The sequence below is a fragment of the Drosophila elegans genome, unplaced genomic scaffold, assembly GCF_018152505.1.
Source record: "Drosophila elegans isolate 14027-0461.03 unplaced genomic scaffold, ASM1815250v1 contig_5, whole genome shotgun sequence".
Taxonomy (NCBI): domain Eukaryota; kingdom Metazoa; phylum Arthropoda; class Insecta; order Diptera; family Drosophilidae; genus Drosophila; species Drosophila elegans.
The window spans coordinates 256,799-271,023 of NW_024545887.1; the positions used below are offsets into that span (position 1 = coordinate 256,799).

Below are 14,225 nucleotides of genomic sequence, written 5' to 3' on the forward strand. Positions count from 1 at the left end.
GGCAGGCTTTGAATTGGCAAAGTGGTTTTCAAACTGCCCAGAGTTATCCGCATCTGATAGCGCTGTAATGCCACTTATGGCAGACTCAGACGTAACCAAGACCCTTGGCGTGGTTTGGTTACCTATTAAAGATTACTTTCAATTTCGGTTGGATGACTCTTTCCTGGATCTTCGCGCGACAAAACGAAATATTTTGTCGGTGACTGCTCGACTTTTCGACCCACTTGGCCTCTTGTGTCCTTTGGACACAAAGGCAAAGATGTTGTTGCAGGAAAATTAGATTGGGACGAGTCGCTACCGATGCAGTTGCTCACGTCGTGGGAGACGTTTAAAGCGACGCTTCTGCAGCTGCCTAAAATTAAGGTATCGCGATTCGTCAACACAGATCCACAAGTCCCGATTCAAATACATGGTTTCGCTGACGCTTCCATGCGAGCGTATGGAGCGTGCATCTACGTTCGTACTCAAACTGCTGAGGTTTGAAAGTACCTCGCCTTGAGCTGTGTGCAGTTCACCGTTTAGCAGATCTCTATAAGCGTGTCAGGCCATTGCTAAATTGTCTCATTGAGAATGTTTTCCTGTGGACAGACTCCGAGATCACTTTACACTGGATTAAAACCCATCCCTCGTCGTTGTCGGTTTTTGTTTCGAACCAGGTTGCAGAAATTCAGGAGTGGTCGGAGAAAGCAATTTGGAGACACGTTCCCACGAAAGTCAATCCAGCAGACATAGTGTCCCGAGGATGTGACGTAGAGGAGCTTACAACGTCCATTTGGTTCGGTGGGCCTTCGTTTTTGCTAGACTCAGAAAATAATTGGCCTGTAAATAAACACTTCGAACTGCCGGCTGATGTAATGTCGATGGAGCTACGCAAATCGGCAATAGCTCTCGTAGTCAGCCCAGAACCAAATAATGTGCTTCAGAAAATAGAGTCCCTTTCGTCGCACCTGAAGTTTCTGAGAGTGTTCGTGTGGGTTTTTCGTTTTATTCAAAGGTGCAGAAAGGTGTCGAAGCCCTTTGAAAAAAGTATTTCGCCAAGAGAACTGGATTTCGCTTTTGAGAAAATTGTTAAAGCTATCCAATTTCACGAGTTCAGTGACGACATAAGTAAAATTCGGAAAAATAAACCGGTAGCAACGAATATTCAAAAGTTCAACCCTTTTCTTCAGGAAAATAAATTAGATTGGTGCTCCTCGACATTGCTATGAGTTGGGGGTCGGTTATTGAATGCTCCTATCCCGTACGAAGCCAAATTCCCGTTGTTGCTGTCTAAAAGCTCACAGTTCGTCAGATCCTATATGTCATACCTGCACGTTACGAACTGTCACGCTGGCCCACGAGCTCTCGTAAGTCGTCTGCGCGAGAAAATCTGGCTAGTTAATGCTACAGTTCGGTCGTGCATGCGCTGCTTTCGCTGTAAGCCGCAACTTTTGACGCAAATTATGGGAAACTTGCCAGCAGATAGACTTCGAGCTCTCCGCCCGTTCTATATTTGTGGCGTTGATTTTTGTGGTCCCTTCAGCACAACGTATCGTATCCGTGGTAAGCCACCGTACAAGTCGTACGTGGCCTTGTTCGTCTGTTTTGGGTCCAAAGCGGTCCACTTAGAATTAATGTCTGACCTAACCACTGATGCGTTTTTGTTGGCAATTCAAAGGTTCGTGAGTCGTCGCGGGATTCCGGAGAAGGTGTGGTGCGACAACGTCACCAATTTCGTCGGCGCAGATCGCCACATGAGAGAGTTCCGAGCCCGTCTGGAGGAGCAGGGGGCGGTATCGAAACATTCGCATCAAAAAAAGGATGCGAATTTGCGTTCATACCGCCCAGAGCACCGCACTTCGGCGGACTATGGGAGGCAGGTGTGAAGTCTGCAAAGCACCTGTTCCTTCGGACGGTAGGCCAAGAACTCTTGACCGCGGAGGAGCTCAGAACTCTGCTCACCAGCGTGGAGGCCGTGCTCAACTCCAGGCCTCTCGGCGCTCTAAGCAGCGACCCCTGACCCCCGGGCATCCGCTCATCGGCGGCCCTCTTCTAGCCCCACCGTCAGCGGCGCTCCCGGACCAGATCAGCCTGACCTGCTTGCGACGATGGCGAGGTGTCTCGTCTCTCAGGCACAGGTTTTGGCAGCGATGGTCCCGGGAGTACATCTCCAGCCTCCAGCAGCGGTCCAAGTGGCACCAGGGGGAGCCCAACCTCGTCGTGGGAGCGCTCGTCGTCGTCGCAGAAGACAATCTTCCTCCCCAGCAGTGGAGGATTGGGCGAGTGGTAGCGGTGCACGCCGGCGCCGATAGCAAGGTTTGCGTGGCAGAAGTCAGGACGCAGGACGGCGAATATCGGCGAGCTGTCCACCGACTGGCCCTGTTGCCCGTTCTGGGCTGAAGGACGTCGTCCCTTCAGAGGGGGCGGTGTTTGCGCACTCAGCGCTTGTATTTAAATCACTAGTTGTAGGGCGAGAGCGGGAGCCAATAAAGCTTTCGTCTGTTCGCTCTTGCGAATTCGCCCCGTCTCTCGCCACCGTAGCATAAGTTAGGTTCTAAGAGAAATTATTGAAATATAATTGTTAGTGATCAAAAATCCTTTTCGTCGCGCTTTCGACATAGTTTTCACAAGTTTCGCAAATTAAAATCGTCTCGAACTACTGCGTTCACAAAGTTTTCGCGTTATTAATACAAAATAGTATTAAATTTTCATATGTAAAATTATGAATTACAATCTTTATACATGTTTTCAGCAATATTTTGGACCGCGTTCAACAAAAGTGACATCAAAATGGATCGGGACTATTTTGTCGTCAACATTGTATTACTGCAGTACATTTTGCTAACTCCAACCTTAAAAGATTAAATTTCTTATTCTTTACGCCGGAAAGGGACCTTTCAGGGATCTGGAATGCGTTTTTCGCATGCAAAGGAAGCGTAAAAGAGCACATCCTGGAAGCGTGTTTTTTCCGACTGGGAAAGTGCGTACCAGGCTGAAAATTTAATCCTATTTTGTATTAATAACGCGAAAACTTGCGAACGCAGTAGTTCAAAACGATTTTAATTCAAAATCTTAAATTAATAGAGGCTCTGCTCTGTTTCTAACTATGGCCAATACCATATTCGCAAAATTTGGTTCATTGTCCATAATAATTCTTTTTTAGTTCTTATTAACTTTTATTTATTTTTCAAAGAGAAATTTTCTTAGACAACATTTAATTCTCTCTTTGTAATATGTCACTGGCTACATAAACATATTTTGTATTTTATTTTTATTTTAAAAACATATTTTTATAACAATTGTTTGTGCTTTATTAAATTAAATCTTATCCGGATCGTTAGCCTGGCTTCTGTTCATGGCCCTTTTTAATACGCACTTGTTGTGAACAAATAGGCTTTATAACAAATGTATGCATTCATAATGAAATCAATTATTGATAATAATATGTTTGTTAGTTCGGTATCAATAGTTTTTGATTCGATTTTATTTATAACGTTAGCAGTGAAGTCCACTGTTTTAGTGTCAATTAGACCCATTTTGGGTATTATTTCTGTACTGTATTTAAAATCTGTTTTAGATATTGTGTTACTGTTCGTTAAAAAAATGTTCATTCATGTTAAATGTTTTTTTATTTTCATATATTTAGTTTTTGATGTGAATGTATATTCGCAATCTGTATTTTTAAAAGGCCCTCTGCAGCGCACTTTGGTTTCCTCACTTCTTGCATATCTATCTTATTTTTATACTCATCAAACTCTCTGTACGTATTCTCTAGTTCTTTCTTAATTTATAAATTTTTCTCTCATTGCACACTGGTCCCAAAGTCCAAAATTTGTGCAAGAACCCAATTTTTTTTTTTAAGAGTTGGGCAAAAACAATATTTTATTGCGATAGAGTAATATTCAGGGCAATTGAAAATAATAGAGTTTCAATTGAAATTGCATTCAATTCAATTGAATTGATCGCTGGCAGTCCTGGAAATCAGCTGATCGTTTACCGCAAACTTTGGCATTGCTTTCTCGTGAAATTAATGCAAAGTTTGAAAACAAATTGTGTAAAATCTAATATCTCGATTGCAATAATTCAAAATGGATGATAATTGTGCAGGTATGTGAAATATTATGTAATATTTGTTATATGTGTAATTTCTTTATTAATATGTGTTTTTGTGATGTTATGTGTTTTAGCAATTCTAACCTAGCTTTTGTCGTGTTCCGTGGAATAAAGGTATATAGTATTTAATCGTATTTAAGAAACTATTGATACAGATGTTATCTTTAACATATATATTTTTTGATTACTCTAATTTTTTTTGCCCGTTTTTGCCCGATTCCATGAAATATTGTTTTTTGACAGACAACATCGATTTGAGCTATGCTGAAATGGTAGAGGTTTGGCTGGCAAATGGTCGTGAAAATAAAAGTATTTATGATTTTGTGCTGCAGCATATTATTAAAACATTAAAGGAACATATAAAGAACTCAATAGACAAGAAAATAGCAAACTTTGTTGCTGCATTAAAAACACGGTTAAACAATTGTAACCGGGATGTTTCAAGACTTAAGAAGAAGCTGGCTCGCATTACGTTTCAAAATCAAATTATTACCATCTGATATTATGGAAGAGGCCCTCAAAAATGCAGGACGCCCACGACTAAACTATGATGCAGGAAGTTGCCGATTAAAGCAAAGATTAGCTGCCGATCTTTCATCTAAAAATAATAACGACGTTAATCTTCTTGCTCATGCAGCAAACTTGGCTGCAAAAAAGGCGCGATTGACCGTTGAGGAAGTATCTTCCAAAGCAGAGCCTGTACCTTTTACTCCAGAAGAAGCCTTAGACTTTTTAATTGAAAACGGCTTTACAAAAAAACAGTATATGAGCATAAGGCTGCAAAGTAAATGCAGGAATTGCGACATTTATCCGAGCTACAAAAAAATTATCGCTGCAAAAGATAAGTGCAGGCCAAATGTCAATTTCTTAAATAATAATATTAATACAGATGATGCACATGATGATGGAGATGACTTGGACACAACTGAATTTACTAATGACTAATTAATTAATGAATTAATTTAATAAATATATGTGATAAAAAAAATAAATAAAGTTAGCCGAAAACTTTCCTCATTTTCTATTTTAGTTATTTTTTCATTTAAAATATTTATTTTCTGATAAGAAACTAAAATCTAAGCCATGTAAAACTGAAAGCAATATCAATTGACAAACGGACGTATGAGTAATTTTGTTATAAGCCATTATAACCATTTTTGCGCAGGCTTTTTATATCCAACAACCATTAACTGTACCAAGTTTCAAGCGTATATCTCCATTTTTCTAATTACTGCACAAATTTTGGACTTTGGGATCAGTGTGCATTGTACTGGTGTGGTTTTTTCCTTTATCTTTAGATTTAGGATCTTTTCCTGACCACCTCTCTTCTTTTTCGTCTTTAATTTTTGTTGTATTAGGCATGAACGTAGAGGGGGTGGCCGACTCCTCTGGAGGGTCCTGGAAGGTGCACAGGTCCTGTAGTTGAATGACGAGTCGTAGGTGTTTCGGTGTTTGGTAGGGGTGTGGGCGCAACCACTATTATTCACTATGTAAATCGAACTAACTATTCTTACTTATTCTAATGCTCTTGAGAGCGCAGTGGAGACTTCGTGGAGACTTCGTGGTGGGGAAAAGGGAAGCTGCGTGAAAGCGGAGAGCAGATGGGGAGAGCGGAAAGCCGGGAATACCGGGTGCTCCTTCGTGGCCTGAACATTCCGCCCCCCTTGCAATCGCTAGCGTTGCAAAAGAAGATGGCTTCTAAGGTTGGTGGCAGGCGCCGGTAATGATCCACCCAAAAACCGTCTTCTGGGCGACCGGCAGTCCTTCGTCGACCATCAGGAACCCCGACTGGATCACCTTGGGGTACACGTCCGCCCCAAGAATGACAGAAATTGTGGCGGGAAGATAGAACCGCTCATCCGCGAGCTGTATGCCCTTAAATTTGGTACGGACGGCGTCGTTGAGTGCCCGAGTCGGTGTGCGAATGCCCACCTTGGGCTCGACTTTGAACACCACCTCCATCTTGGTCATCCCGCAATTGGACTGTATCGTCGCGTTGCACACCTTGTCGTCACCAACACTGGTCGTTGGCAACCAAAATGCGGCGGCCCGAGAAGCGTCGATGCAGCTCACTGGTGTGCAAGGGTCGATTAAAGCTGCGGTCTCGAAAGTCTTGCTTCCGGTCTTCACCATCACCGAAGCAGTCGGAAGGACGTTGACGCTGTGACGTTGTAGCAGCGATGAAAGCGACGGAGCTGGTGTAGGGGAGGCTAAGCGCTGCCTTGACGTAGGCGTCGGGCGATTTGGCGGATTTGGCCGGCGCGAACGCTGCCCAGAATTAGACCGCTCATGCACATGCAGCAGCGTGTGGTGGTTCCGTTGGCACTTCTTGCATTTTCCACTGCGACAGTCAGCTTTCGAGTGGTCGTGGGCAAGACAGTTCGAGCAATACTTGTTTACCAAGACTGCACGAAGCCGCTTTTCAGCGCTCAGCTTCAGAAACCTGCTACACTTCCGTAGAGGATGGACTCACTTGCAGACTCGGCAACGGTAGGATTTAATACCTCGAGTACGTCTGCCGTCCAGGGGTTCTTCGGTGCGTGTTCGGGGAGCCATTTTTCTGATCTAGATCATGGATGAATGAAGGTGAATAAAGGGAAATCATATTAGGAATTGTGGACAACAACTTAGGACTAAAAAAATGTGGGCCAATTTATTGTGGAAGTTTTGAAGGCTCCACAGGCAGAAGTACGACTTTGGTTATTGGACGTTTGACAACCCCGCGTGCCGTGCGGATGTCTACTACACGGACATTGCCATCGGCTCCTGGGAAGACAGAGTCAATTCTGCCGAGCCGCCACTCGTTGGAAGGCAAATTCTCGTCCTTTATGACAACTATGTCGCCGACGTGAAGATTCTTCGCGGGGGCCTGCCACTTATTGCGCTTGTGAAAATCTTTAAGGTATTCTTCCTTCCATCGCATACGAAACTGCTGATGGAGAGCCTTTAGATGCTGCCAGCGGTTGATCATAGACCTGGTGTCCCCTTTGACTTCTGGTTCCACGGTAGACAGGAGAGGTCCTCCAACAAGAAAATGACCTGGTGTCAGGGCCAAGAGTTCAGTAGGGTCTTCGGACATAGGGGAGAGTGGCCTGGAATTTAAGCAAGCTTCAATTTTTGCCAGAAGCGTCGAAAGCTCTTCGAAAGTATATTTTCGAGTGGCTGTGGACTTATAGAACAGTATTTTAAAGCTTTTAACACCAGCTTCCCATAGGCCTCCCATGTGGATGGCTCCCGGAGGTATAAATTGGCAGGTGAGCTGCTGATGACCATAGGCATCTGTCACAGACTATTTTACAGCCTGAAGGAAGTCGCGAGAAAGCAAGGCGGCAGCGCCAACGAAGGTTTTTCCGTTGTCAGACTGGACTTGTCGAGGACACCCTCTCCGGGAAACGAAGCGAGCGAAAGCGGCGAGAAACTTCTCGGTCGTTAGATCAGAGGTAGGCTCTAAGTGGATGGCCTTGGTGGAAAAACAAACGAACACTAACACATATCCTTTTGTTATGAGACACGCTCTTCCGGTATAGTTTTTAATTTCGAATGGGCCGGCGAAGTCCATTCCCGTGTACGTAAATGGTCGGGAGAACGACGCACGGTTTTTCGGCAAAGTGCCCATCAACTGTGTTTGTAGCCTTTTCTTGTAGATCACGCATACCTTGCAGGAGTTTACTATTGCCTTTACTAAGTTCTTTAGTTTTGGTATCCAGTATCTTGACCGAATGAGGCGTACCATTAACTGGTTGCCGCCATGGAGGGTTATGCGATGAGTGAACTGGACAAGTAGGCGAGAAAGTGGGCAGCTTTATGGAAGAATAACTGGATGCCGTTCATCATATAGAAGGCTGTCGGAGGCCGTCACGCGACCGCACGCTTTTATCAGACCATGTTGATCTATGAACGGGTTCATGCTCAGGATAGAACTTGAAGAAGGCACAGAGCGCTTTTCACTTAAGCAGTGATAATCATGGGAGAAGTCTCTGCGCTGAGTATTCAGAATAATTAGTCGTTCCGCGGCGGAAATTTCCGCAGCTAGCAGAGGGTGTTGCTTGTTTTTTGCATCGCTGGATGAAACGATTGACATAAGCGAGAACCCGCAGTGCTTTGTCGAACTTGGAAAAACGGTCAAGGAAATCTTCAGACGGAATAGTTGCGACGTGGGACTTAAGGGGACGTTTCTCTAGCTCGGTCGCTGGGGAATTGTCGCTCTGACTTGGCCATTGGCTGCGTGGCCTTTGTAGACTGGGTAATCTTGGTCACCCTATTGGCAACAAAAGTAGTCCACTGGCAAGCTGGCTTGTTTAACCATGCGAGCACAATGGTGGAGTCTGTCCAGCAGAAGAGTTCGGATGTGAGTATTGGCATACTCGGAAGAACACTTGCTGCCATTTCAGCAAGTAACAAGGCCCCGCAAAGCTCTAATCTGGGAAGCGATACCGTTTTTACCGGCGCAACTCGCGTCTTGGAATGCGGATTCGATTTAAGGCAGAAAAGCTTTGTAGAAAGCTCTGCCATCTCAGACACAGATCACTTGGAAGTTCATCGTCCCACCCCAGGTCCTGCAGCCAAATCTCCTGCATGAAGATTTTCGCACGCACTACGAAGGGCGCGAGCCACCCTGCAGGGTCAAACAATTTGGCAATTTGTGACAGAACCTGGCGTTTTGTAAGGGACGATTCATCGGATAATTCGGGCGGAACAAAGAAATATTCATCAGATATGGCTTTCCAACGGACACCGAGCGTTTTTGCCATGCTTTCGGCATCGATCTCCAGAAAATCGGAGCGCAAGAGATGGTCACTCGGAATGTGAGGCAAAATATCCTTATGATTGGACGTCCATTTTCTCAATGGAAACCCAGCGGAGTTGAGCTCTTGAATCGAGAGCCGAGCGTCTTCTTTAGAGTCGGCGCCAGCTAGGATATCATCTACATACAAAAAATGACGAATGACATCACTCGCTTTAGGATGGCTGTGTTGTACGTCAGTTGCCAGTTGTTGAAGCACGCGAATGGCCAGGTACGGAGCGCAATTGACTCCAAAGGAGACCGTTTTTAACTCGAACTCTCGGATGTCCCTATCAGGATTACGGAACAATATCCGCTGGAAAGGCGTGTGCTTCGGATCTACCCAGATCTGCCGATACATCTTTTCAATATCGGCGCTAAACACGTATTGAAAATACCGCCACTTTAGGATTTGAATGGTAAGGTCGGATTGTAAGACTGGGCCAGCATGAAGGATATCATTTAAACTGGCCCCATTCGCAGAAGGACTGGATGCGTTGAACACTACGCGCAGCTTTGTAGTAATGCTCTCAGGCTTAAGTACGGCATGATGTGGAAGGTAGTAGCTGGCGAAATCGTGGGTAGGAAAGACCTCTCTCATATGGTTCAGATCCAGATATTCTTGAATCACTGAGTCGTATCGTATCTTTAGTGGAATGTCTCTTTTTAAGCGTTGCTCGTTTCTCAAAAATTGAGATAACGCAAAAGACTTGGAGTACCCTAACCCTGACCCTGGATGTTCCGGGTCGCGAAAAGGTAGGGTTACGACGTATCTGCCATTCGCATCTCTCGTGGTCGTTCGGAGAAAATTCTCTTCGCAGACGGAATCGGATTCATTTACCAACTTTATTGGTAGATCCTCCACCTCCCAGAATTTGGTGAGGATTTTATCTAAGCCATTGTCGTACGCTTGGGAAATTTGCGTAGAGAAGGTGGCAATCTGACTCTGGGTGGAAGCGGATACTGGCCTAGTGAGCACCCACCCGAAAATTGTTTCTTGTCCAAGGAGGGAGCCACAGATGTTTGTTTTTGCCCCATTTAGGAGAACCGAAGGCAGAATGTCGGAAGAAAGTCTTGCGGAATTGGGTAGGAAGGCAGATTCCCTGCCAGTTGAGGAAGGACAAAGGCTGACGTCTCTAACTGCAGAGCGGGCCTACTTGGAGTTCTGATTGTAAAATGACAGAGCTTCTTGTACTGAGCGGACACTGTCTGATTTAAGCTTGAGACTTTGGCTTAGACGACTTGGAAGGGTAATTTGAAAAGATTGAACAGACGCTCTGTCACAAATGTTGCTTCGGATCCTTAGTCGATAAGGGCACGAGCTTGAAAATTCGAACCCAGGTGGCAAATATTTATGATGGCAGTCCCCAGCAGAACCGATCTTGCACCTGACGCAAAATAGACTTGCACTCCCGACTGGTCATCGGAAGCGGCTGAGCCTTCTGTCGAAGTTGCTGGTCGTGACATGGGAACATCAGGTCGACTTGGAGGGCAGGCAAAAGGGTTGCTTCGGTGCAGCAGCGTATGGTGGCGACTGCGGCAGGTGAAGCAGCTGTGGGTGCTTGTGCAGTCCCAAAGCTGGTGCCCTCGGGCAAAGCAGCTCAAGCACAATTGCTTGCTTCGGATATAGGCGGCCCGCTCGTCTACTGTCATTTGGAGGAAACGTGGACAAGTGCGTATAGGGTGGCTTTCCCTTGAGCACAGATCGCAACGTCTTGGTTTCGGAACTATGCTTAAAGACCCGCTAGCGTTCGTTGCTTTGGACTGCGAATGACTTGACCCAGAAGGTCGCACGTCATCTATGGCCTCGAGGGTTCGATGGCGCTCAGTGAGAAAGGTGTTCAGGTCAACCCATTTTCGAATTGCGGCTTTATCGTGCAAGGACTGCTCCCATAAGGAAAGTTTAAGCTTGGGGAGCTTTGACGAACACATATAGACAAGAATGCAGTCCCAATCTGTAATCAGGATTCCGGACAGTTCCAAGGCGTTCAGACAGCCTTAAATCGTAGTTTGCAGTTCCTTTAGAGCTGCCCCAGATTTTTGCGAAATCGACTGGAGGTTTAAGAGGATTTTAAGCTGGCTATTTACTAGCAATCGCTTGTTGCCGAACCGCTCAGTTAGGTTATCCCAAGCTGAGCGAAAGCCATCGTTGGTGAGAGGGGAATTTGCGATTATGGCATGCGCGTCACCGCTCGTTTTAGCGTTTAAGTGGAACAGCTTTTCCACAGGCGTGAGCCTTGGATTATTTATATATATCGCTGTAAAAAGGTCCCGGAAAGTGGGCCAGCGTAGGTAATCGGCTGAGAAAACCTCTGTGTCGCACGGAGGCAGCCGACAGCCAGAGGAGATATAGTTCTGAGCAGGGGCTTGAGCTTGAGCTGGCGGAGCTGTGCCCTGTTGGATTATATCTGTGAGCTGAGCGGCGTATCTCTCATACACTGTATAACAGTAGTTATACTTTGACTTGAGAATGGGCAATGTGGACGCTGCATCCTCGCCTGCTGCCGTAATGCACTCTGAGCATACGTCGAACTCTTTCTCCACCTTGTCCCATAACACTCGGACTTGCTCCCGACGGATTTGGAGCATGGAAACGCTTGGAGTTTCGTTCCCAGGAGTGTTGGTTCTGCTTTCGAGATCGCTTAGACGATCTGACACCGCAATGAACTTATTTAAAGCCAACTCGTAAGCAGTTGAAGCCATTTTTTGTATGGATCGAGTCACCCTTGAACTGGAAGTAGCAGGTTTGGCGTTTGGACTTAATGAACTTGGAGTTTTTGGCGTAGCCGGCTTCACCACGATGCTTGGTGGGCTCTTGGAGCTTTTGGTTGCCAGCGGCGAGAGCGTGGACTTGGTTTTGCTCAAGGGAGAAGCAGATACCTTTTTCTTATCGTCTCCACCGGGCATACTAAGACCAAAAAACCCTCGCGAATAGCTGTGGATCTCTCCACACTATGTTTGTGTCAGTTTGGATGAAAATATGCGGAATTGTAGGTGTGTGGAACGATTGGAATGGATCACGCTACTTGAAAATGGTATATTTGAGTTTTTAATGGACTCGGGCTTGATTAACTAGACGAGAAAAAACAAATATGCGGATTTGTACGTTTGTGGAACGATTGGAATAGGACACGCTACTTGAAAATGGTATTTTTAGTTGCGTCAATTTGGATGTAAAAAAATTGTAGGTGCTTGGAACGAGTTGAAAAAATAGTACTGCGGAGTTTTTTATGGATTAAGGCTTTTTCGGAATGTTGGAATTGGAATTGGAAATTTTCAATTAACCAGACGAGAAAAAACAAATACGCGGAATTGTAAATGTGTGGAACGATTGAAATGGGACATGCTACTTGAAAAAATTGTATTTTTTATTTTTTTATGGACTCTGACTTTTCCGGAATGTTGGAATTGGAATTGGAATTTTTCAATTACCCAGACGAGAAAAAAAACAAATATTGATTTTTGTGCATAAGCCTCCTGTTTCTTTCTGCACCTCCGCCCATGAAAAATAGTATCTCGGAGTTTTTTATGGACTCGGGCTTTTCCGGAATGTTGGAATTTGAATTGGAATTTTTCAATTACCCAGACGAGAAAAAAACAAATATTGATTTTGTGCATAAGCCACCTGTTTCTTTCTGCACCTCCGCCCAAGAATAGCTGATATCAAATGTTCATATATGTATTTTGGTCAAATAACCATATGTTAGAGGCTGCACTGTATATGTGTATTTTCGCTCAGAGTAAAATATGTAAGTATGAAGCCTCTGTAAATATGCACACTCGCTCAGAGAAAAATATGTAAGTATGAAGCTTCTGTAAGTATGTGTGCTCGCTCAGAGAAAAAATATGTAAGTACAAAGCCTCTGCAAATATGTATTTTCGCTCAGAGAATAAAATGTAAGTAGATCAGAGAGTAATATGTAAGTAAAAAATGCGATTGGACAATTTTGTATTTTATTTGCAGCGCCGACGGGAAAAAATGTAAATGTATGGTTGCATGTAATTTTGAAAAAATAGTTACTATTTCTTGCCAGCGGGTATGTGTATTGTTTGTAATTGTGATTTTTATTTTGTTTTGGAGATAAGTGGACTGTAGAATGTATGTAAATGTTAATGTAAAATGTAACTTTTCGCTCAGAGAAGATATGTAAGTATGAAGCCTCTGTAAATATGTACACTCGCTCAGAGAAAAATATGTATGCGGGGTCCAAAGGAAAAATATCCGGCTCGAAGGAACAAAAATGAACGTAGAGGGGGGTGGCCGAGTCCTCTGGAGGGTCCTGGAAGGTGCACAGGTCCTGTAGTTGAATGACGAGTCGTAGGTGTTTCGGTGTTTGGTAGGGGTGTGGGCGCAACCACTTTTATTCACTAAGTAAATCGAACTAACTATTCTAACTTATTCTAATGCTCTTGAGAGCGCAGTGGAGACTTCATGGAGACTTCGTGGTGGGGAAAAGGGAAGCTGCGTGAGAGCGGAGAGCAGATGGGGAGAGCGGAAAGCCGGGAATACCGGGTGCTCCTTCGTGGCCTGAACAAGGCATTTATTGTTAATTTTATTTTTTTTTTTTTTAATTTTCTGGTTTTAAATGTTTATTTAATTTTACATGTATCCCTACCTAGGTAAAAAAACTAAGACCAGCAGTTAGAAACTGCCTGGTTTGTATAACTTTTATAAATTATAAATTGCATCGCAGATGCATAGAGATATATAAAAAAAACTATAGCTGTGTGCTCTTGGAGGCGCTGTCGGTTCACGTTTCCGTAGTCAGGCTTGGCCCGCCGAACTGTGGCTGCAAAGGCTATTACTACTCCAGTGACTTCACTGTTGGGGCACCGGTGCTGGCACAGGCGTGTTCACAAAATTATGATTTCAGGGGTCCGCTGTAGTCGTTGGCTCATCTCCTCTTCAGTTGGGGAAGCTTCTTTTTTTTTTTGGGTGGTGGTTTGTTAGTTGTTTTTTTCCAATGTGGTCTTAATTTCCTTTGAGTGAGAATTTTTTTTTTATTTCTATCAAAATCGAGTTAACCTTGTAGCTTTTGAGCCGTCAATCATGCGGGTGGCGCAATTTCGGATGCGCTACTCTTTAATTTAACTTTTGGTTTTTTTGCACTCCACCGTGTTTCTTTCCCATCACATCACTCAAGTCACTCAGATCTTATTTTTGTTGTTATTACTGTCGTTCTTCGTAGATATATATATATAAAGCATCCAGGCTTAATATCACGGTCGGCATATAAAAACGTTTTTGGTCCATCCCAAACGATGATTAGACAATCTGCAGTTGAACGCTCCCAACAAGATTCTTTTATTGAATGTTATTTTATTCTATTACATTGGCGCATAAAGTTAC

General features: G+C 44.3%; 1 protein-coding gene and 1 pseudogene across 1 annotated transcript; both read right to left on the reverse strand.

Annotated features, from left to right (window-relative positions):
- Positions 1 to 8,531: 8,531 nt before the first annotated feature.
- On the reverse strand, positions 8,532 to 9,913 carry LOC121467673. Its single transcript, XM_041709778.1, has 2 exons — positions 9,859 to 9,913; positions 8,532 to 9,784 (listed from the first exon to the last, which is right to left on the reverse strand). The coding sequence occupies exons 1-2, from the start codon at positions 9,911 to 9,913 to the stop codon at positions 8,532 to 8,534; spliced, it is 1,308 nt and encodes a 435-aa protein (XP_041565712.1).
- LOC121467674 lies at positions 9,729 to 11,782 on the reverse strand (annotated as a pseudogene).
- Between the last annotated feature and the right edge of the window lie 2,443 nt (positions 11,783 to 14,225).

Bases quoted from the DNA above. Each gene is read 5' to 3' on its own strand.
- LOC121467673 (XM_041709778.1), bottom strand. From the start codon at position 9,913: ATGGGGCAAAAACAAACATCTGTGGCTCCCTCCTTGGACAAGAAACAA. The intron at 9,785-9,858 runs GTGGGTGCTCAC...AAATTTCCCAAG, and splicing joins GGACAAGAAACAATTTTCGG to CGTACGACAATGGCTTAGAT.